This window comes from Ochotona curzoniae, unplaced genomic scaffold (assembly GCF_017591425.1).
Source record: "Ochotona curzoniae isolate NIBS_2020 unplaced genomic scaffold, NIBS_Ocur_1.0 contig_66, whole genome shotgun sequence".
NCBI lineage: Eukaryota > Metazoa > Chordata > Mammalia > Lagomorpha > Ochotonidae > Ochotona > Ochotona curzoniae.
In genome coordinates this window covers 20,135,812-20,160,102 of record NW_024466512.1, presented here as the reverse complement: position 1 = coordinate 20,160,102, position 24,291 = coordinate 20,135,812, and the positions used below count along the sequence as shown (strand labels likewise).

At 53.5% G+C, this 24,291-nt stretch overlaps 1 protein-coding gene across 1 annotated transcript in view; it reads left to right on the top strand.

Annotated features, from left to right (window-relative positions):
* The first annotated feature begins 2,784 nt into the window (after positions 1–2,784).
* Positions 2,785–24,291, top strand: part of NEURL1 (neuralized E3 ubiquitin protein ligase 1) — a 62,712-nt gene continuing 41,205 nt past the window's right edge. Inside the window, exon 1 of the mRNA XM_040992170.1 lies at positions 2,785–3,261. Within this exon, the coding sequence (XP_040848104.1) occupies positions 3,177–3,261 (85 nt within the window). The 5' untranslated portion in view covers positions 2,785–3,176. The remainder of the gene's footprint in view (positions 3,262–24,291) is intronic.

Sequence of the window (24,291 nt, the reverse complement as noted above, 5' to 3'; positions counted from 1 at the left end):
CTGGCTCCTGGTTTCAGATTGGCTCAGCTCTGGCCATTGCCGCCACTTAGAGAGTGAACTAGCTGATTGAAGATCTTTCTCTCTGTATCTCCTTCTCTCTAAATCTGCCTTTCCAATTAAAACAAATGTTTTTAAAAAGTAAGATTATTTATTTTGAAAGTCAGAGAGACAGAGAAGGAAACATTTATCCATTGGTTTACTTTCTATATGGCCACAGGGTTAGGCCAGCGTTGAGCCAGACAAAGGCAGGAGCCAGCTTTTTCTGGGTCTTCCACGTGGGTGCAGGTGCTCAAACATTTGGGTCATCTTCTGTTGCTTTCCCAGGCACAGTAGTAGGATGCTGGATCAGAAGTGAAGCAGCTGGGACATGAATTGGCACCTATATGGGATACCATTGTGGCAGGTGGCAGATTTACTTGCTACAATACAATACCGGCCTCCATATTCATTCTTTGAAAAAATTTTTAAAAAATATTTGTTTATTTTTATTGAAAGACAGTTTTTCATAGATCTTTTATCTACTGATTCATTTCCCAAGTGGTCTCAATGGCTGGAGCTGTGCTCATCTGAAGCCAGGAGCCCGAAGCTGCTTCTGGGTCTCCTACATGGGGGGTGAGGTCTCAAAGGCTTTGGGCCACTCTAGACTGCTTTCCCAGGCCACAAGCAGGGAGATGGATGGAAAGTGGAGTAGCCAGGATACAAGCCAGCACCCATATGGGATCTTAGAATATGTGAGGTAAGGGTTTTAACTACTGAGCCATCACACTGGGCCCTAAAAATTTGTTTATTTTTCATCCCTTTGAAAGGCAGAGTGCAGGGACACACACACACACATACACACACTGCTTCCATCAGCTGGGTCACTCCCCCAAAGCCTGCAACAGTGAAGGCTGGGCCAGGCTGCAGCCAGGTGCCTGGAACTTCAACTGGGTGCCACATATGGGAGGAGGGGGCCATCACCACTGCCTCCTGAGAGGCATCAGCAGGAAGTTGGATAGGAAACGGAACTGGCAATCTACCCTGGAATGAGGGCATCCCCGGGTCGCTGTATCCTGCTGTGCTGCATCCCTGCTCCTCACATTACTCCAGTTTGTGAAAGGCAGGTCCATTCCCTCGATGTAAGGGCACATGTAAGTGTGTGTGCTTGCATTGAGGGGTGTGGGCGTGCAGATGGGCGGGGATGGTGTGGCCAGAGTCTGGGCATTTCTGCTGGAGAGTCACCCACTGAGAGTGTGTCTTGGGACAATCCTGACCATAAATCAGCCAGCCTTGCCAGATGTCTCCGGCTGGTTGCTTGTGACTCTGGGCAGCCAGAGGCTGCAGGCTTGGGGGCTCAGGGCTGTTTTCTGCCCAGACTCTAGAGGTGATTGTTACAGATATTTCTAGTTTGCCAGGTGGGTGTTTCTGACATTTAAGGGTATGGCACCAGGGACAGCACAGGGCTCGAGTGTACAGGATGACATCAAAGGGTGCAACCCAAGGGACTTCCCAGAGTTCTTTATGGGCAGGCCGGGGATCGTCTGTTTATCAGTGCCAGGGATTCCCCATGGTGAGTGGGAACCACCTGTGATATCCCCTCAGCACTTACGATCTGGAGCCGGGGAAGCACAGGACAGGAAGGGGGAGAGCTGCTTTTATATGAATTCCTAGGACATATGTACATGAGGAACATGAAGCAGGGGTGGACAGGGGTTGAGGGACTGACTGGACCCAAGAGTCAGGACACTGACTCTGCCTGATCAGGGAGAGAAACGTGGGGAAGAGAACCTGCAGCAGAGGATGCAGGAGATGCCAACTGCCCATCCGTGTCTTTGCTGGACTCTGGACTGGGATTGTCGAAGCCAGACCAGTGACCTGGAGGAGACATGACTGGGAGCAGGGACCTGGAGCACCACCTGCACTCCACAGGCAGAAACTGACAGTCCGGGGCAGGTAACTCCCTCTCCCTCCGAGAGCACCCCGTAGCCCAGCTGAGCCTCACTGATGGCGCAGTCATGTGAACAGGCTCTGGCCAAGGCTCCTTCCTCCAGGAATCCTTCTCTGAGCGCCGTGGGGTGTAGATCCCACCTGCCTGGGCAGAGCCACTGCTTTCAGAGTCAGTGTGGTTCTCACAAGCGCTGTCCCTCAGACTGTTCCCAGGTTTGATCCGGTCCTGGGGGCGGGCATCCCCTTCGGGCCTGACTGAGATGAGCAGGTGGAGAGCTGGGGTTTCTACTCGCAGCTCCTTTGTTCACTCACGCACTCCTGCATTAATTTATTTTCCTTGCGTTTGGTGCGCCGCTCCAGGCCCTATACCTGGTGCTGGGATACCATCGCAGGCGATGGGCGCTGCCCGGACCTGGTACCCAGGGCACTCGGCGCGGCTTCCAGGTGTCCTTCCTGTGGTCCAGAAGCAGTCCGCACGGTTCCTCGGGCCCAGCCCCGGAGCGGCGCCCCCCAGTGCGCCTCAGGCCCCGCCCACCCCGCGCCGCGCGTCCCCGACCCACATCTGGCAGAACGGGCGCGCGCATGTCACTAAGACGCTCATTCACCGGCGCAGCTGTCACCATAGCAACGGGAGCGCGGGCCTCCTGGAGACGGCGAGGGGGCCGGGGTCGCGGTCGCCGGAGGGGCCGGCAGGGGGCGGGTGCGCGAGCACGGCGGCGGCGGAGACACAACCACGGCGGGGGCGCCCAGCACAGCCCGCGCCCCTCGAAGCCCCCACAGCTCTCGGCCGGAGGGCGCCACGCACGTCGCAGCAGCCGCTGTCCCCGCGGGCGGGGACCGAGCCCCCCGGCCGAGCCGCCGAGTGCCCGCACCGTGAGCCCTGACTCTATGGCCCTGAGGGAGGGCGCCGAAGCCGCCGTGCCGCCCGCCACCTGCCGGAACCCGAGTGCCAGCCGCAGGGAGAGGGGAGCCCCGGGTGCCGCCGGTCCGGGCCCAGGGGCCCGTCCGCGGCCTCCGCCCCCAGCTCGGGGCATGGGAGGCAGGTAGCCGGAGAGCACCAGGCCAGCGGCGACGGGCAGGACTCGGCGACAGGGAGGGCGGAGAGGCGCGGCCCGCCCGCCCCCGGCCGCAGCCCCACCAGGGCCCTCCCCCGGCGGCGCGCACCGGCGCGCGCACTTGCACATAGCCCCTCGGCGGCTGCTCAGCTTCGCCTGCCGCTAGCCAGCGCCGGAGCCCCGGGGCCGGATGCCATGGGTAACAACCTCTCCAGTGGCCCCTCTCTGCCGCGGGGAAACCCGAGTCGAGCGCCGCGGGGCCATCCGCAGAACCTCAAAGGTAGGCTTTGCAGGGCGGGTCACCGGGCGAAGGACTGTAGGGGCGCAGGTGGAGGGGCAGGGCGGGGTGGAGACGTGTGTGTGGGGGCAGGACTGGCAGGTGCCACCTGTTGGGCGTATTTGGAGACCGGAGGTGCACGTGTGACCGTGGCCCGGACTAGGGCCGGGTGCTGCGGGAGGTGAAGGTGAAAGTCGAGGAGGACGGGCTGCGTTGCGTGTGGCGTGCGCAGCTCGTCCGGCCAGCGCGCGGGGCGCGTCAGTGGAGGTCCCCTCAGGCCATGACGCTAGGCGGTGGCGTGAAGAGGTGGTGGGGGAGGGCACCTGCCAGGCGGATGCAGGAGTGTGGAGGCAAGCGCAGGTGGTCCAGCGAGCTCGTCAGGAGGGGAGGCCTCGTGTGTGTGGATTGCGGAGGCGAGTCCGGACGCATTAGTTGACTCTGGAGTCCGAGAGTGTGAAAAATCCCAGCCTTGGTGGAGCAGGCAGAAAGGCGGGCAGGAGCTGGTGGCTCCTGGGACGCTCTGCAGCTATTGACTTTCTGTGTCCGCTGAGCTCTCTTGGTTTGCAATTCTCCCATTGACCTGATGCAGCCACAAGCCAGAGCCCCATAAAAAAGCAATTGCTAGCTTGGCAACTGGAGGACATTTACCGGGAAGGTTGTATGCTTTTCGATCCCACACTCAGTCTCCCCCAAGGACCCTCAGCAGAGCCGCAGACCCAGCACCTGACCTGGCAGCTTCTAGCACCTTTTCTGGCCTTTGGGTCACTGTTGGATCATCCCCTGGTCCTCCTGTTGTGCCCAGATTTTGAGATATCCAGAAATCACCAGGAATCTGAAGTCAATCCAAGTGCACAAAGATGGTTTAGTTAAGCTCAGCACATCTGAGCCTGGGTTCTTGGTTGAGAGCAGGCAGCTGACAGACTGACCGGCCAGTCGGCTGGCCGGGACCAACACCCCTTACCGCGAGTGTGGCCCCGAACAGCACATTCATAGGGTTTTTATAGGGGCAGTCCACAATAGCTTGAAAAGGGGAAATTCACAATAGTCTGCAAGGTGAGGGGAAATAGCACACATTCCCTACCTATCTCGGCTGGACAGCCCACGCCTCCAGCAACTAAGGTAAGATTTAGGTGGGACTTGATTCATAAGCATTGGGACCCATCAGTGCTAAAGGTCACATATGCCTTTAGCTTGGAAGCTTATACAGTTACATGGGTCTTTAGCTTGGAAGCTTGTACAGTTTCATAGTAGCAATGAGCAATGAACAAACAGTTGGGATTTTGAAACTGAGGTTCTTCACTTCTACTGTGACATTGACAATTCCCCTGGGGAAAGTTGCTTCTTGCCCCTCAGAGCCACAACCTTGGGCTGGGCGGGCTGATGAACCAAAAATCAGGCAGGAGAGCCCCTGGGGGTACCGAATGACAGCAGTGCCCTTAGGCTTCCAGCACTCAATCTCTACAAAGAATTCTTGCCTTTTGCTTTTAGTCAGCAGAGCTCATGGCAGGTGTTGGTGGAGGAGGACTCATTTCAGATGCCCCCAGCAAGGGGCGGAGCCGAGTCTTTTGGCTTGAAGCTCTTGCCCCTCTTTGGCGGACTGAGAGTACCTAGCTGGCTCAGCGCCCTTTGTCCAACTCCAGCTCTCAGCCCCTCAGCTCTGGCTGGGCCGGGGGAAAAGCAATGGGTTTCCTGTGCTGCTGCTTTACCTGCCACAACTCTATGAGAATGTCACTTGGGCGACCTGGCGCTTTTGCAAGAGGAATGTCCCATTAGGCTGGGACATTCGTGGCAGTTTGTCCTAGGCAGGCCATCCCAGTGCCCAGTAACTGGTAAATCCACTTGGTGAGGTACTATGCAACCATTAAAATTGTATTTTTGAAGAGTTCTTGGTAACTTTGGAAAACACTCACAGCTGCATGACAGGTTACAAAATTATGAAGACTATGTGGACCCAACTGGTTAAAAAGAAACCGTGTGAACGAAAACCCAAACCAAACCAGGGAGCAGCACCAACCAAAAACCTGGAAGGCAGGCTTCCCACGAGTTAGTAGTGGTCACCTCTGGCTGAGAGGTTTTTATTTTTCTTGTTTATATTATATTCTTTTCTAAGTGGTATACAATAGATGGGTGCTGTTTTGATAAGCAGAGAGGTGCTCTCACTGTTAGCCTGTCTAAAGGCTCTGTGAGCCCTGGCAGAGATCCGATGGATCCCGTGGATGGGAGAGCCTGTGGACATGGCTCAGCTCAGCTTCCTCCTTGCCAAGTGGGAAGAATGAGAGGAAAGGACAGTGATTGACCCCAAGTGTTTCCTGGGTTCGGTGACAGAACCAGGGGCTGCCCTTGGGCTGCCTGGGACCAGGACTTGGCTTGGTCCTTTGATGCTCAGAGGTCATTTGGTTAAAAGGCCCTGCTCCATCCTTGGAAGCCCAGAGGCACATCCAGCCATGGCATCTCCTTTTATCTGAAGTTAGGATTGTGGGGCTGGAAGGTCCCTGTGGTCGGGGGTCTTTGGTAGGAAGCAGGAAGGGAAGAAGAAGACTTTCCTCCTCCCTGTCTCCACTCACACTGTTCTGGAAGTGGCTGTGGGAATTTCGATTTTGTATCCTGAGGCTCCAGTGTGCCCTCGAAGGCCGTCTGCTGGTGTCCTCTGCTGTCTCCTGCCAGCCTGACTTCCGGGCACCTGTTCCTGTCTGCTCACCCACAGAGAGCCGCCGCCTTCATTCTGTACCTGGTGCCAGCTCCGAATCCCCTTCTTCCCGGACCAGTGTTGACCTGGGAGTGTTCCCGGCCTGCTCACAGCTCACCCAGGATTCCAGCCTGCTGTGGACTCCTGTGGGGCTCCTGTGGGGCAACTGCCCACCCTGAGTCCTGCTGAGTTGGCTTGGGGATTCACTTTGTTATCTGAATTAACTCTGTTATCTGTGCCCACCCAGAAACTTGATAGGGATGGGATAGAGTACCTGCCTCTCCTTCTGTAATGGTAATCTCATTGATTCCTGACTGTTTTAATTAATTCAGATGGTGGGAAGGCACCTGGTGTCCCAGGGCCCCTGGGGTTGGATTACTGATGGCAGGTTTGTCCCACTGTCTGTCTTGGCAGCAGACTTTAGTCTTTGCAGGCATACTGACCTCACTTGGCTGCTGGGGAGTCCCCAGAATCTGAATGTAACCATACAGGACAGAGGTCCCCCACGATATCGCTCTGGGCTTGGACCCCACAGGCCCGCTTCTTCTGGCCTCCACAGGCTCAGGATCTTCTTGGAAAGGCAAGGCAGAGGGAATCGACAGGTTCCAGCCCTCGGGAGGCCAGACTGATGGATTCCCAGTTGTGTGCGGGGGAGGTGGGCGGACAGGGCAGATGTGAGCTAGACATGTCAGGAACTCTGGGAATGGGCTGACAAACCATGCAGAGTCTGAGGATGTGGGAGCAGAGGGGTCGGGGACCAGTGGCTGAGCAGGCTCTGGCTGGAGCAGGGAGTCATCCTTACGTGGAGGAAAATCAGGAGAATACAGACCTCCTCTCCCACCACCTGCTGTGGCTTCTTTTGGGGAAGGCTTCGGGGGACTTACTCAGCCCCACGGTCCACCCCCTAAGTAAATTCGGCCGAGCATCCTCCAACTGGCCTTTGAAACATTGTGGGGTATCATTGACAACTTACCATTTTAAAATGTACAATTTAGACAGTCCATAAACTAGTACATTCTTTGTCTCTCTAGAAACTCTATGCCCAATGGGCAGTGCCTCCCCTTATCTTCTCTGCCAAGTTCTGGGCAATTGCTGGTCTACTTTCTGTTTCAGTGGGTTTGTTGGTTTGGGGCACTTCTGATCAATGGAACCACATTGTTATTTGTTCTCTTGGGCGTTGGCTTCTTTGATTGAGCATTATGTTTGCAAGGTCATCCAACATACTGGCATAGCACTTTTTTGCCTGGAGGTTTGTCTGCAGACCATGGACTCGCTCACTGCTCCCTGGGGAGGTGACGGTAGCAATGGCCATGAGTGGTGGCTATTTCCTGCGTGTGCATTCTCACTGCCAGGTCTCTGCTCTGAGTCTGTACCCCAGATATGACTACAGTGTCTGCCCTGGAGGCCCCCTCTGCCTCTGGGACTCCCCTCCATCCTGCCAGAATGATCCTGCTAATGTGTCATGTTCCCCATGATACTCCCTTTGCCAATGGCAGCTGCACCTGTCAGAATCCCGTATTCAATGCTTCTGTTCTTGGGCCAGGACATAGACATTTCCTTGACTCTTGCCTGGATGGCTTCCCTGGTTGTCATGGTGCCGGTAGAGTTGCAGAGTACACTCAGCTCTCTGGCCCAGTGATGCAGCAGGTAGACTTGGGGTGCTTGGTAGACTGCCTAGACTTCAGAGAGGCTGGGCTGAGTCAGCCCATATTGAACCTGAAGATCCCTCCTGCCTGCCTGGTCAGGTTTCCAGTCTGGCATTACCTTTGAATGCTGCTGTGTTTGTCATACAAGTAGTCTTAGTGGCTAGCTACCCTGTTGGACAGCTGGTCACGTACTTGGATGTGGCTCACTTTCTTGCATACCCTCTTGATTATGTACTGGTGGTGGGGAAGGCTCAAAGACGTAAAGTAATTTAGACTGAACCATTAGGAACGGTGGGAGTTGGCATTAAACCCAGAGCTCTCTGGATTTATTTGTATTTACTTTGTTTTTAAAGTTTTATTTGTTTACTTGAAAGGCAGAGTTTACAGAGAGCGGAGACAAGAGAGGCAGATTTCTCACCCTCTGCTTCACTTCCCAGATGGCCACAACAGCCAGGGCTAGGTTAGGCAGAAGCTGGGTCAGGAGTTTCATCTGGGTCTCCTATGTGGGTACAGGGGCTCAAACACTTGAGCCATCCTCTGCTGCTTTCCCAGGCCATTAGCAGAGAGCTGGATCGGAAATGAAGCATCCGGGACATGAACCAGCTCCCATAAAGGATGCTGGTGTTGTGGGCTGCACCTATTGGCTACACCACAATACTAGCCCTGCTCTCTAACTTTAGAATTCATTATTGGGACTACCGTATAGTCCTGCACACCCAATTTGGTGTTGCTGGCTTTGTATTCTTCTGTAGTGAAGAGCCTGCGGGGTGGGAGGACTTCTTGGAATCCAGACAAAACCGCTGGGGGGGGGGGAAAGGGGTTGTGATGATCTTGGGCTCCTCCGCCTCCCTTCCCTGCAAGTTTTTCAGCCCTGAACACCCATCAGCAGTTCGCCAGGTGCTTCCCATGGCCATGCTGCTGTGGACTGCAGTGGTATTGGCTAGCAGCCCAGCTATAGCACAGGTGCCTGACTCCTGCTCAGACCCACTATCTCAGAATGTTTCAGGGGTGGGGCCTCCAAGCCTGCAGGCCTCACACATGCTCCTGATATTTCTGCAGTACCTTCTGATGTGAGAGCTCTGGAGGCTATGGGGGCCCCAGACTCTCGGTGGGCTGACACCTCAGGGGCTGGGAGCCTGGAGACGGATGGAGAAGATCTGGAGTGGAGACAGAGGAGCATCCTGGAACAAGGGCACAGGGCAGGAAGTGCAAGTGTGCTGGGAGACTGGGGGATTTGGGCCCTTTTAGGGAGGGTCATTGGTTAGTCTTTGAGTAAGCTGGGCCCAGATCTTGGAGTTCCTTGTATGTCAGGAAGTTTCTTCTTCATTAATTTGAGGTAGCCAATTAAACATTATTATTATTTTTTTAAAGATTTATTTTATTTTTATTGGAAAGGCAGATATATATATAGAGAAGAGACAGAGAGGAAGATCTTCCATCCGATGATTCACTCCCTAAGTGAGCGCAACGGCCGGTGCTATGCCAGTCTGAAGCTGGGAACCAGGAAACTGTTCCAGGTCTCCCATGCGAGTGCAGGGTCCCAAAGCCTTGGGCTGTCCTCGACCGCTTTCCCGGGCCACAGGCAGGGAGCTGGATGGGAAGCGGGGCCGCCGGGATTAGAACCAGCGCCAATATGGGAACCCGGGCGTGCAAGACGAGGACCTTAACCACTGTGCCACCGCGCTGGGCCCAAACATTTATTATTTATTTTCACTTTATTTGAATGAAAGAGAGAGAAGTTCTTCATCCACTGCTTTACTCTGAATGCCTTCAGCAGCCAGAGCTGTCGGAGAAGACCCAGGAACTCTGTCTGGGTCTTCTGTATGGGTGGCAAGGACTCAAGCATTTGAGCCACTGGTGTGCGTCAGCAGAAAGCTGGATGGAAGTGGAGGAGCTGGGACCGAACCAGTCTGATATGAGATGCAGGTACCTTAAGCAACAACCTGATCATTATGCCAAATGCTCACGTGGAAGCTTGGGAATTTATCCTGTAGGCACTGGGTCATGGCTGGCTTTTGAGCCAGAGGGCATGGTGACTTTTTATTAAATTTGCAGCAGTGGGAGCAGGAGGGAGAATGGAGCCTCTTGAGCTGCTGGGAGACTCAGTTTCTGGCCAGGCTGAAAGGGCTGGTGACAACAGCCACACTGACTTCTCCGTCTAGGTGCCTGGGTGGCGGGGGCGGGGGGAATCTGGCAGCTGCCCTGACTGCAGCAATTGCCAACAGGACCCCTTGCTCATCAGAGAAGACATTGAAGGAACTGATCTCGATGGTTGGTGCACTCTGCCAGGCACATTTGTATCCTGGAATCCATTGGCTCCCCCAGTAAATGTGGGGGACTATTATTCCCACTTTAGAGATGACAAAATTGAGATCCTAGGATACTGTCTGAAAACCCTCCCTGAAGTAGGAGCTTCTTGAGCTGGAATTCTTGCCCGGACAGCAGAATTCGTGGCTGAGAAAAATAGTGGGGAGCTCCATGACAGGAAACTTTCCTCTGACCCTCTGGGACACTAACTGGGTCTACAGGCTGAGTGGCTTAAACAACAGAAATGTAGTTTCTGTAGTCTGGAGGCTGGAGGTCTTAGGTCAGGGTGTTGGTGGGGTCAGGCCCTGGTGAAGGCTCTGCCTGGTTTGCAGGTGGACTCTTCCTTGACTGTGTCTGCACATGACCTTTTGGTTATGTGTGTTTGTGGAGAGAGATGAGACCAGTCATCCTATTGTAAGCCAGTCTTAGGACCTCATTTTTAGTCTTAATTGCACCTTTGAAGCTCTGTCTCTGAATACAGCTACACTGGGGGTTAGAGCTTCCACATGGGAACTTTGGGAGAGTAAAATTCAGTGGATAGCAGGTGACATGTGCCCACTTGCCAGGTGTGCCCAAAGGGGCTCAGGCATTGGCTCCAAATCACAGGGTCTACAGTGGAAGCAGGGTGGGCAGAGGTAGTAATAACGAGATGAAGGGTGAGCAGAGGAAGGAGAGTGGGAGATGGGCACTGCTCAGGAGAAGCCACCCTGGACTGGGCCATTCGCCCCAGCCTATTTCTTGTTTATGTGACTGTTTCATTACTGGACCTGCACACCCAGAAGCTGGAGGCTGAGGGAGTGCTTCTCACCGAGCCGGTTGCTTTGGCAACCCTGGGCAGGATGCAATGGTCTCCTTGGTAACGCCTGGGAAACCTGCCTCAGGGATGGAGAGACATGAACTGGCCAGCGGTCAGGCTGGGGGGGGCACAGGCAGGCCATTGGGGGAGGGCTGCCCAGGCTGCCTGCTGCCATTTCCTAGCAGGCCAGAGTCCAGAGGTCCCCCAGGGCCCGAGTGTGTGCCTGGTCAGCCCAGGGTACTAATAGGCCAATCCAGGAAGTGGGAGGCAACAGGAATGGGGTGGACAAGGGGAGGAGGTAGTATCCGAGTGACAGATCCAGCGCCAGGTTTATTAAAAGATGCTTATCGGAGGTCATTGCCGGATCCTGCTGCTTCCAGCCGTGAGCAGGTGCTAATGCCTGTAGGAGTGGGTGTGGGGGCAGAGCAGAGAGAAAGGAAGACTGAGAGAGGAGGAGGAGTCACCAAGAGGCATTGGCAGTCCTTGGTGCGTTCTCTGCTCCAGCTGCAGTGTTGGGGGTGCTGTGGGACTTTGGTGATGCTGGACTTAGAAAAACAAGCTGCCCCCAGGGCCAGAGTTGGGATCTCTGGCTGCTGCCTGGGGGAGGGAAGAGCTGGAGGGCAGCGCTTTCCATTTAACAGGCAGGTGGCAAACGTATTAGTTACTACCATGTCAACTAATTCCATAACGTTATAAAATGTTACTGATGTAATGTCGGAGCTTTTAATTGATCGGGATGATACTCTGCCAGCTCTACCTTCAGACCAGAGATGGTCTCCCGAAGGAACCGATGAACTTATCTGGACAATAAGACGCTGGACTTTATACTTGGTAGATGCTTGCAATGAAAGAATCTCAACTGAATTTGAACTGTGGTAATGCAACAAGGCGGAGGAATCCACCATGGGGGGCGGTTTGGGGAGAGGGAGGGAATCCCAGTGCCTATAAAACTGTGTCACATAAGGCAATGTAATCAATAATAATAATAAAAAAAAAAACAGGTGGCAAGCACTGACAGTGACCCTGACACTCTGACATGAATGTCCAGTGGTCCCCTAGACAAAGTGAGGCTTGCTTATCACCTGGCACTAATCCTCCAGCCAGAGGACAGATGGCAGGGGACAAAAGTGAGCTGGACACGATTATCACTAACGTTGTGTGTTCAGGTTTATGGGATCCTCTTTCCACCTGTCACCTCTCTTAATCCGTACAACCGGCATTAGAAATAGGTAGGATTGTTAGCTAATTCTCAGCTGGCAGCACTGAGGCGGAGGCACGTTCTAGAACTTGTCTAAGGCCACCTGGGGACCTGAGCTGGAGCTGGGTGGGATTCTAACAAAGAGCTCTCTGATGTGGGAGCCACCACTCTGTTGGCTTAATTAGCTTTTGTATTTTAGAGTAGTTTCAAATTACAGAATTATTGCAAAAAAAAAAAAAAGTTAGGTTTCTATACCTACACACATTGTTCTCCTATTCTTAACATCCTACATTACTGTGGAACATTTGTGATCATTGTTAACATATTGCTATTAGTTAATGTCCCTAGTTATTCAGATTCCCTCAGTTTTTTCTCGTGTCCCTTCTTTTTTTTTTCAAAGATTTATTTATTTATTGGAAAGTCAGATATACAGATAGGAGGAGAGACAGAGAGGAAGATCTTCCGTCCGATGATTCACTCCCAAGCGGCCGCAATGGCTGGAGCTGAGCCAATCTGAAGCCAGGAGCCTCTTCTGGGCCTCCGAAGCGGGTGCAGGGTCCCAAAGCTTTGGGCCGTACTCGACTGCTTTCCTGGGCCACAAGCAGGGAGCTGGATGGGAAGTGGAGCTGCCGGGATTAGAACCGACGCTACATGGGATCCCGGGCGTTCAAGGCGAGGACTTAGCTGCTAGGCCATGCCGCTGGGCCCCCCATGTCCCTTCTTAATGCCAGTAGTCCCATTACATTTTAGAAATTTTTTTAAAAAAATCTATTATTTTTATTTATTTATTTATTTATTTATTTATTTATTTATTATTTTTATTTAATATTTATAGAGAAGAGAGAGAGAGAAAGATATTCCTTACACTGATACACTGCCCAAATGGCCACAGTGACCAGAGCTAAACTGAACCAATCTCAACCAGAAGCCAGGAGTTTCTTCCAAGTTCTCCTACACAGGTACAGAGTCTCAAGGACTTGGGGCACCTTCTACTGCTTTCCCAGGCCTTAAGCAGGGTGCTGGTTTGGAAGTAGACACAAACTGGTACCCATATGGGATGTCAGTGCTGAAGGCAGAAGCTTAGCCTCTTATGGCATGGTGCTGGCCTCCAAAAAGTTTTCATTTTATTTGAAAGTTGGAGCAAAGGACAGGGTTTCTTTGTCCTCTGGTTCACTCTCCAAATGCCTGCAATTTCCAGGCTGGACCAAGGCCAAGCCAGGAACCTGGAACTCCATCTGGGTCTTCATGTGGTGACAGGGACCCAAGTACTTGAGCTATTACCTGTTTGCCTCCCAGCATGCATGTCAGTAAGAAGCTGAATCAGTGGAGTAATGGGGACTCAATCCGGGCACTCCAGTGTAGGGGCAGAGGCTCCAGTGGCAGCTTAATCTTGGCACCAAACACCCTACCCATGCTATGTTTATAGTGACAACATTTTATGTCATTGTCATGTTTTCTTTGGGCCCTGTGGCGATTCCTCATGTTTTCCTTGTCTCTTAATGACCTTGATGGTCATGAGGATTACTGGCCAGGGTATTTGTAGTTGTGTGTCTACTGGGTTTTGTCTGAAGTTCCTTTTATGATCAAACTGTGGTGTGAGCCTTGGCACTGTCATAAGGGCTGAAGTGCCATTTTCATTCCAGCATATCCACCGCACCTGCTGTCAGTGTGACAGCATGGCCGATGTTGGCCTTGAGTGTCTGAATAAGGTTGCGTGTCAGGCTTCCTCCTGGTAGTGGGAAGACCATACTGTTCTCCTTTCCCTGCCATGCTCTTTGGAAAGAAGTGGGGGCTTTTGCTGTGTCTCTTTGACTCCTCTTTCCTTTATTTACTCAAGCAGTTACAATTGAAGAAAGGCTGCAAAGGATAAGACTGGGGAGCTTGGCCTGGTCTTGGGTTGGGCAGGTGGGAAAACGAGCAGGATTGACTTCTTGGTCTCTGGGGGTGGAGGTAGGGGCAGGGAAGTACTACTACCTGTCCAGTTTGGAATGGGTGGTCTCTTGTCATCCTTGGCCCCTGCCTGCTAAATGGCACTGATCACCCATATATTGTGTGATGGTGACATACAAGCCTCCACAGTTTTAAAAGCATGTAAAAAGGAAAGTCCTGGTGACAGGGACCCAAGTCCCATCAAACACCTGGGCTGGGTGTACTGGACCACACAGAGGGTGCTCCCGCAGACGGAGTGGCCAAACAGCTAGGGCTCAAGGATGGCTCTGAGTTGTTGTTGAGTCCAGAGGGGCCCAAATCTGGGGCACAGTCATCCTGGCCCTCGGGGCCAAAGAGTTTTCAGCAGAAAGTAATTTAGCAGTCGCCTCTGTGTCTCTGTCCAGCACCCTACCCAGTTGTTCTGGTCATGGCAGTGGCCCACTGGTCTGGTTGGAAAAGGCTGTCCACACAGGAGCTGTGGAGAGAGGCAAGGGGAATTGGATAAGTTCTGCAGGTTTGTCTGGGTGGTCTTCTTTGGCCCTTGTGCCCCAGACTGCTCATGGCTACTCTAGAGATTAGGGTGGGGACAGAAAAGGAGAGAACAGTGCTGGGGGTGAGTACTGTAATCAGGAGGGTGGTGGCACTTCCTTCTGGCACTGGCTTTCAGCTTCCTCAACAGGACCTGCCTGGCATCTGTTCAGAGGTTGGTGTTCCCAGGGCACAGACCTTTCAGATCACCTGCATATGTGGGGGTAGGAGTTGAGGCCAGGGAGCTGCCTGGGACAGTGGTCCACCAGGCATCCAAGGCTGTGGGGTTTTCTGTATGCGTGATTTAGAGATTTACTTTATTTAAAAGGATGAGAAACACAGAGAGAGATAGAGATATTGATGATTGATCTTCTGTCTTCTGGCTCACTTCCTAAGTGGCCAAAACAGCTAGGATTGTACCAGATCCAGGGACTCTGTCCTGGTCTCCCACATGGATGGCAGAGTCTAATTGGGCCACTTCCCTCTACTCTGGCAAGCAGAGAGGCTGGGACTTGAACCTGCTCCAGTATGGGATGCCAACCTCACAAGTGGTAGTTTGACTCACGGGGCCTTGGTGCTGGTCCTGGTGTGAGCTTTTCAAGCCAAGAGGAGAGACAGGTGAGCAGGGTGGAGCTGCTTCAGCACCATCAGTCAGGCATGTCCCCTCTGCCTGTCCCAGTGGCTCCCAGAGGTCAGAGGCACCTGTGATGTGATGTAAACTTGCTTCTGCTGACCCTCACACCCTCAGTCTTGACTTAGCCAGCCATCGTCAGGTAGCCCCCTCTGTTCCACTGATGCCAGTTCCCAGCCAGAAACACAACCCCCTCCCTCTCCTAGCCCCCTCTGTGCGTGTGTGTGTGTGTGTGTGTGTGTGTGTGTGTGTGTGTGTGTGTGTGTACAAGGTAGCCATAAGGCAGCCGGGACAAGCCAAGGCTGCTCTGGCCTTCCTAGCACGGAGGAGATCAAAGCCTGGTCCCCCCCAACCTGGGGCTAGGTACTTAATAAATTATTCATCTCTCAGGGAGGGAGATGTGGTGAGGATTGGCTGTCTAGCCTTGCTCTTATACTGTGGTTTATGTCTGCCCATGGCTGGGGGACTTTGAACAGGGCTGGGTCCCTTCCATGGGAGCAGTGGCTTGGCAGCCCCTGCCCACTCCTGCCTCCTGTGACCAGGGTTCCCAAGGTGCTGACTATCCTGGGAGTGTGAGATTTTGAACTGTCCAGGGCAGGTGCCTTTGGGGCCTCTGAGCTAGCATGAGACTCTCCTCCTGGGTCCCTACCCACAGGGTGTAGCCAGGCTGTCTTCCTCTCTTTGGGTACCCTGAAGTCTCCCATAGCTCCCGGGAGCCATCTCAGTCCTGGGGTCCCAAAGGGTGCCTCTCCCTGTTTGGGGTGGCAGACTGCACCCCCCCAACCTGAGTTCTATAAGGGGAATCCCCTCTTTTTAAGTACAGAAAAGGTTTTTTCTTCCTGCAGTTGTGGCTGGTCAATCTGTGGGTTGAGGAGACAGCCTGGAGCCAAGGGGACTTTGGAGAGGCTGTCAGCATCTGGGGTGCCACCCTCTGGATGTTTCTGCTCTGAAGGCTTTGCCTGTAGGAGGGAGTCCTGCTTCCTGCACTCAGAATTGGAAAGGAGGGACTGGTGTTGTGGTATATGAGGCTAAACCTCCGCCTATGGTACAGGCATCCCATGTGGGCACCAGTTCAAGTTCTGACTGCTCTACTTCCCATCCAGCTTCTTTTTAATGCTCCTGGGAAAGCAGTGGGACATGGCTCAAAGTTTGGGCAGCCTGCACCCATGTGGGAGACCCGGAAGAAGCTCCATACTCCTTCAGCCTGGCACAGCCCTGGCCGTTATGGCCGTTTGGAGAATGAACCAGTGGATAGAAGATTCTATTTATCTGTTTTTCTTCTCTGTAACTGCCTTTCAAAACAAATAAAATTAGAAAGAGAAAGAGAGAGAGAGAGAAGGAAGCTGGGCAACGTGGGGCTCTCATCCCCAGGAGATTGTGTTTAGGAAACAAAATGTAAGGAGAGGTTGCCGAGGAGAGAGCACCCCAAGATTCAGGACTATTGTGGAAGTGGCTGTTCCCTGTCAGCTGCTAGCTGCCAAGGCCTGGGCTCCTGCTTTGGGGTGAAGTCGCTGTGTCTGCAGGGACCAAGGTTCGTGCTGGTGGTGAGCTCCATTCCCAGAGAGTGGGTCCTTATTCTGAAGTGCAGGTGACCCAGAGACTGTTTTTGGGGCTCAGTGTTCTAGAGTTGGTTTGAGGTTCCCATCCTGGGCTTGGGACTAGATTCTGTGGGTGGAGGTCTTGTGTCCTGGGAGAAAGGGAAGAGCCAGAGCTACCCCTAGCCTGGTCTCCTGGAGGAGACTTTCTGGGGAGCTCTGCCGGGAAACTCGGGAGCTGAAGGCCAGGATGGGACTAGGGGGTTCCAGGACTTGCCCGACCAGAGTGTGTGTGGTGCCAACTCACAGAGCTCCAGCCACACTCAAACCTCCCCAAATGACACCGATGGTGGGGTCCAGCGGGCATTGTGAGTCTGTGAGTCAAATCCAGGACGACAGTGCCCTAGCTGCCCTGGGCACTGCCAGCTTGGTTCAATTAATGCTGACTGAATCCTAACCTGTGCTGAGTGGTCCCCAGGGGGAGAGAGCCCATAAGGGGGACACGGTCGGTCTGGGTTCCTGGAATTTGGCATGTGGTTCTGGCGGGTGGGAGCTGGGATGGGTTGGGTGAGTAGCTTCCTCCCTGGTGGGCATGGGGACGGGGAGACATGAACCCTACTGGGCTGGCACCCCAGGAGCAGATGGCTGTGTTGCTGTAGAGCTCCATCCCTCTCAACCCCACCACCATTCTACTCTCTCATTTGCCTCCAAGGGAAAAAAAAAGCCGTGTTAGTCCTCTCAGCTTGGTGACACTCTCTGGCCTCATCCCTTCTGGGGCTTGCTTGGGCAGGTGGCCTTGGCCTTATTTCCTAGATGACTCCTGGGCATTCTTCCTGCTCTCCATGCTCACTTGCCTGGTTGATGCCATCTGCTGTGGTCCCTGAATGGGGAACTCCTGGTCTCCATTCACCCTTGCTGCCCAGGGCACTTCCTGTATCCAAAGCAGAGGTATCCAAAGCAGAGGCAGGTGTGGGTAGGGGAGTCAGTTGGCATTTTGTCAGGTTCTAGAGGGACTTCTCCCTTGTTTTGGAGTCTTTTTTTTTTTTTTTAAGATTTATTTTATTTTATTTTTATTGGAAAGGTGGATATACAGAGAAGAGAGACAGAGAGGAAGATCTTCCGTCCGATGATTCACTCCCCAAGTGAGTGCAACGGCCGATGCTATGCCGGCCAAAGCCAGGAGCCTCTTCCGGGTCTCCCATGCAGGTGCAGGGTCCCAAAGCTTTGGGCGGTCCTCGACTGCTTTCCTGGGCCACAAGCAGGGAGCTGGACAGGAAGTGGAGCTGCCGGGATTAGAACTGGTGCCCATATGGGATCCCGGGTGTTCGAGGCGAGGACCTTTAACCACTGCGCCATCGCACCGGGCCCTGTTTGGAGTCTTTCCCTGTGGCCCAGAGGACTTGAGCTCTTGAGAAGAGGGGGCTTTTCCTTTCCAGCAAGTCTGTGTCTGCTGAGGCCCCCCCCGCAAGAAGCACTCCCTGGGCCTGGCCAAGGAGCCTGAGAGGCTAAGAGGCCTGGCTGTCCCCCTGGGCTGTGGAACCTAGCCCCAGATGTTGACTTCTGCCTGGCGATTGCCTGGAGCTCCCCAAGGTTGCCAAGAAGGGACCTGAACTCAGAGGATCAGACTGAGATAGAAGGAGGGAACAGGAAAGGTCCCTAGGGTGGTCCGTGCTATAGAGGAGGCCCAGGCTCTGGGCTTGGGCATGGTTGCCTGGGCCACCTTGAACAAGAGGTTTAACTTCTCCATGCCCTGATTTCTTCCTTGAGATCATGTTTCTTATTCCTATTACGAGCACAGGAAGCACCAGCTCTTGTTGTCATTTTATGTCACTTCTTCCAGGGAGCCCTCCCTGAGCATTGGGTTGGTCAGGTGGCCCTGCTGTCCTCTCCTTTTCCCCTACCACCCTGTATGTCCTTCATCATAGCGCTAGTTGTCAGGGCCTACCGATTGTCATTCATCACAACTTTCCCTCTTTCTCTGGCCTGAACACTGTGGCTACCACCAGTGCCTGGCATGTCCAGTAAAAACCTCACAAATGTTTTGAAGTAAGTGCAAGATTGGGCAAGGTTGGGTTGATCCTGGGGAATCCAAACTTCTCTTCCTGCTCTGGAGGAATGAGTCCTGAATCGCAAGCTCTGGAGCCCAGATGGGAGATGGGAGACCAAAATGCAGCTGTGGGTTCATTTTGTTCATTCATTTATTCTCATACAGAGGGCACAGGTGCTGGTTGAGAGTCTTCCATGTGTCATGCCTCAAGCCAGGCTCTGGGGGCAGACATGACTGTGCCTCATAGAGCTGTGATGCTGACTGCTTGTACAGAGGGAGGTCAGAGGTCAGAGTGAAGCTTGTGGACAGAGGCATTTGTTTGAAAGAAGGGTGGAGAAGTTGGGGGCAGACAGAGGGAAGATTTTTCCTGGTTGGAAAGCTGCGGGTACCAGAGGAGTAGGAGTTGCCTCTGTGTGGCCGGAAGGCCAGCCTGGCCGGGGACAGTGTGGCCCATGGGCATGGGGCTCATCACAAGTATTACTGGTCTTGGCGCCGCCATCCACAGTGGGTGACTTGGGCAAGTTGTATCACTCCCAAGTGTTAGCAAGATGGGGTGTGCGCCACCTGCCCTGCAGTGGTACAGTGCTTTGTGAAGGTGATGCCCAGGAGAGGGGGCATACAGAGAGGGCAGGTGTGTGCAGAGGGTGGGCCGGTCTCAGGCTTCTCTGTTTTGTAAATACTTGGCAGGTGGGACTGTGTTGTCCAGCAGGGGGCCAGCTGCTTCTCTCTCTCTCTCTGCTTGCCTTCCTGGTCTCCTGGGCTAGGCTGATGTGGGGTAGAAGTTGCTGCATTCTTCCTGCTGGCCTCTTGATCCTTCTCTCCCTGTACTTTCTTGCTGTCTGGTCCCCCCTCTAATTCCCACCCTTGCAGACACAGTCACCTGTCCCTCCCACCCCATGCCCCTAGCCCTGTGCCCACCCTGCTTAGAGGCCTCCAGATGAGTTCACTGACCTCCTGTGCCTGGGCTCTGGAGACGAAGGGCTCGGGTTCATTTCCAGGGCTGAGCAGCAGCCTGGGCAGGTCTGTTTAGTCTTGTCCAGCTAACGTAAACCAGCCAGAACCAGGCTGCAGCGGCCACTTTGCTGGAGGTTCCCTTATTTGGAATGAAATTCATTGTTTTCCACTGGGAGGCACTGGCGATTTTGGGGAGGCCGGGCTGGGCCCAACCCCAAGGTGTGGCCTGGGTGGGCCTTCTGACAGTTCTCAAGTTGTCCGTGCCGCAGAGGCTGGCTCCTGGGACACCCCTGTCACTTTGGAGCTCACAGACTGGGGATGAACCAGTCCAACTCCTCAAGAATAAGGGGTCGCTGGCGTAGTATTGTTCTCCCTGACTGTTGACAGAGGGAAGCAGGGACTGTCTAGACCTGCAGGGCAGGTGGAGGCAGGTCTGAGCAGGTGGAAGCCTGGAAGGCAAGCCCTGGTTCCCTGGTTCCGACTGTATGGCATGGGCTGGGGTACCTCAAGCCGAGGAGTTGGAGGAGGTGGGGGGTGGGAGGTACAACAGAACCCAGTCTGATGTGGCCTACAGCTGGGGACCATCTCGGGTTTCTGGGATGGCTAAGGAAGCCTGGGGCAGTGAGCCAGGAGAAAGGTCTTGGAACTGCCTGATGCTGCTGTATTTGTGTGACCTTGGCCTTGGTTTCCCCCACTTGTCCTGGAGGCCCAGCCTGTGTTGTGCAGCTCCCAGGATGTGGCATGGGCCTCCTGAGATGCAGCAGGTCTCTCCCCAGTGACAGGCCAGTGAACGAGCTCATGGAGGGGCCGCGGACCTTCTCCGTGCCTTGCCTGTTCTCTCCTTCTTGATGAAAGATCCTCTGCTTACCTGTGGCCAGTGTGCGCCTCTCTTGCCCTGGCCTGGGCCTTCTGCTCCCCCCCCCCCCACCGAAATCCCAAATCTGCAAAGTCCAGCCCTCTCAGTTTGTTCTGGGAACTGGTGGGGAGCGGGGGAACCTCCCAGGTGCTATGGCAGGAGGACGAGCCGTTTGAAACAGAACTTTTGCTCGGACTTAGCACCGATGCTTGTCAGTTGGACCACTAACTTGAGGCCGAGACTTCCAAAGCTGAGGCTGTTTCTGGCTGGCTTTGTGGAGGGAGCAGGGTGGCTCATGCCTGCAAAATGTCTGCCCACCGTCAAGTACCCCACACATGGAGGCAACAGGCCAGCTGTGACTGCTCAGCCCGGACCTGGGGTCTTCCTGATTGCGGTCAGCTTGGGGTACCCCTTCTCAGGGCCAGCCTGAACTCTAGCTCAGTCTCCTTCTTGAGAAACGGGGCCTGTGTGGGTCTTCTTTGTAGAAGAAGTTCCCCATTTCTTAAAATGAGCTGCTCATGGATTCCCTTCTATTCATGGTGAATGCACAGCTAGGTTGTGGGAAGCTGTGACTGGCCAGTGTCAGCTGCAAAAGGAATAGATGATATTAGAAAGAGCAGCCTGAGGCTGCCTCGGAGGCTCCTGGTGCTGGGGAAATGAGGGCAGGAGACATGGCATTGTTTACTATGAAAATTCCATTCAGCACACTCTCTCGGCAGCAACACTAGTACTATGATCCTGGCTGTTTATAAAGGTAGGGTAAACTTTCGCTGCTTCAGGGCCAGGGAGACACTCATTTACAAAGGATTGTCCGTTGCCAAGAGCAAACCACCACCGAGAGGAACAATGAATTCAGCAGTCAGAACGAAGGAGGATGATGCATAATCAGCGTCTGCACAGGCCCCAGGCAGGTGTGTCTGGGCAATGGGAGCCTAAAGGTTTAGATTTATTTCTGGAAGTCCCTCTCCAGCTGCTCCATGGAGGGTAGAGTGAAGAGGGACAAGATGGGGGACCAGGAGATACATGGGAGGATCATCATCTAGTGGGCAGGGTGCTGAGTCACATGGTTTTCTTTTTTTAAAAGATTTATTTATTTTTATTGGAAAGGCAGATGTACAGAGAGGAGGAGAGACAGAGAGGAAGATGTTCCATCTGATGATTCACTCCCCAAGTGGCTGCAATGGCTGGAGCTGAGCCAATCTGAAGCCAGGAGCCAGGAACTTCTTATGGGTCTCCCACGTGGATGCAGGGTCCCAAGGCTTTGAGCCGTCCTCGACTGCTTTCCCAGGCTACGAGCAGGGAGCTGGATGGGAAACGGGGGCTGCTGGGATTAGAACCGGCGCTCATCTGGGATCCCGGGTGTGCAAGGCAAAGACCTTAATCGCTATGCTATTGCACCGGACCCTGAGTCACATGACTTTTAAAAGACATTTATTGTGGGGCTGGTGTTGTGGTGCAGTAAGTTAAACCACCACATATGATACTGGCATCCCACGTGAGTACCAGTTCAAGTCTCAGTTGCTCCATTTCCAGTCCAACTCCTTGCTAATGCACCTAGGAAAGCAGTGGAGGAGGGGCCTCTGCCACCAACATAGCAAACAGAAATGAAGCTCTTGCTTTAGCCGGCCTAGCCTGGGCTATGGCTACCATTTAGGGAATGTAAGATTCTTCCCCACTGTAAACTCTGCCTTTCAAATAAATAAATACATATTTTAAAACAAGTACATATATTTAAATTTTTAAAGACTTGTTTATTTTTATTGCAAAGTCAGATAGATATATAATGAAACACAGAGGAAGATCTTCCATCCGTTGATTTACTCCCCAAATGACCACAATGGCCAGAGCTGAGCCAAGCCAAAGCCAGGAGCCACGAGCTCTTCTAGGTCTCCCACGCAGAATTGGTTTGGCTACTCCAAGTCCTCTGAGAAGGTGTTTGTCTTTTTACAAGCTCCCCGGGCCATCTGTAGGCCCATGAAAGTCTGTGAACCAGCACATTGGGCCGTGCCATACTGCCAACCTTCAGTCCTGGGCCCCCTCGATCTCTCTGGCTCCACTCTTCCTGGCTCTCCTAGTGACCCTGTGCCTTGAGTGTACCCATGGCTGGCAACACAATTCAGCTGCATTCTCTCCTGGACTGCAGGTTCACCCCGGGTGGTGCTGTGCAAGGCTGCATGATGCCCGTAGCAGAACCCCTGCCCTATAGTCAACCAGGCCCGGCCTTGAATCTTGACTCCTGGGGCTTGACCTGTGGATCCTTGTGTGGTTCCTTGGTTTCTTTGCATAGATCTGCTGGTTCTCACTCACGAGGCCATGGTGTGGATGCAATGAGATCATCAGTGTAGGTTACATGCCTCAAGCCCACGAGACAGCAAGACTCAGAGCAGTAAACAAGAAAGGCTTGTGGTTACTGACAGAAGTTTGCAGAAAGTGAACAGTGGCTTGGAGCTGGCTGCTGACCAGGTGGGCTGGTCTGCCCAAGCATGGTTCCCTCACCGAGTATTCCCTAGCCCACAGGCTGGCCCTTGGCTGGGCCACTTGTGAATTGCTGTCTGCTCCATCTCCTCTGAGTTGATAGGATGGGGGATGGGATGCTCCTGGCTCCCTGTATTCAAGTCTACTAAGACTCGTTGCCCAGATCAGAAGTCATTTGCTGATGAGGTGCCTACTGTGAGGTAGCCTGCTTGGCACCTGCTCTCCTGGAGTACTAGGTGAGCCTGCATCAGGCTGGGCCCTGGGGAATGCCCCTGTGGTGAATGCTCCTGACTCTTCGCCTTGTCCAGGCTGTTCACCTGCCAGGTGGAACTGACTCTTAGGCCAGGCCCCATCCTGGGCATCGTCTCCTGGGCCACCCCACGCTTGCCTCGGTGGCCTGCCAGTTTCCTGGGTGTGTTAGCAGCTCCAGACTGTTTCCTTTATTCCCCTGCTAGGCCTTGGGTCCGTTTCGTGTGCTGAAGGTAACTTGGTGTGTTCTGCTTCAGGGCTGGTTTGATTTCATTATCTGAAATACGAGAAAGCTAGAGACTTCACCCTACCTGCTGCTCACAGAGTTTGCAGAAGGAGGGAACGCCTCCACATATAGGAATGCTTTGTGGCTTTAGACATCAGTAAGGTGGCTGTGATAAGAACTGTAGCATATGAAGAGCAAATTGCATCGCGGTGTATATCGTGTGAGCCTGTGTAGTTAGAACCTGTGTGTTCCCTGTCTCCCTCCTCCTTACCCTTCCTCCTTGCCTTCTTCCTTTTCTTTCTCCTTCTCTGCCTTCATTCCTTTCTTCCCAGCAATATATATATGTATATTTTTCAACACCCCCTCCCTCTGTGTGCCAGGGACTGTTCTAGGGGCTTGGACTCAGCAGTGAATGTTTTCTGTCTCATGGAGTTAGCTTTCTTATGAGGGGAAACAGATTAAAAGCAAACAAGCTAGTTGCCATATGGGCTGTCAGATGGTCATGAGTGCTATGGAGAGAAAAAAATCCTGATGGACAGAGGGGGTGGGGGTATCATCTGGGGAGGTTTGTACCTTAAAATAGGTTGGCTGGGGAAGGCCGGACAGCACAAGGAACAGCCAAGGGAATGGACGATGCAGACAGCTGGGGAAACAGCCCTCTCCTCTGTGTTTCCTGCCGGTCTCTGCATCTCTGCACACCTATTTATCACCACCTGCAATCGTGACTATTTCTTTCTGAAAAATGCTTTATGTATTTGAAAGGCAGGGAGAGAGAGGGGGAGAGAGGGAGAGAGAGAGAAAGCTCCCACCTGCAGGTTTACTTCCTAAGTGGTCTTAACAGCAGGGGTTGGGCTGGGCTGGGGCTGAAATCAGTGGCCAGGAATGTGGTCCGGGTCTCCTGTGTGGATGGCAGGAACCCAGTAACTTGAGTCATCCCTCACTTTCTCCCAGAGTCTGTGTTAGCCAGAAA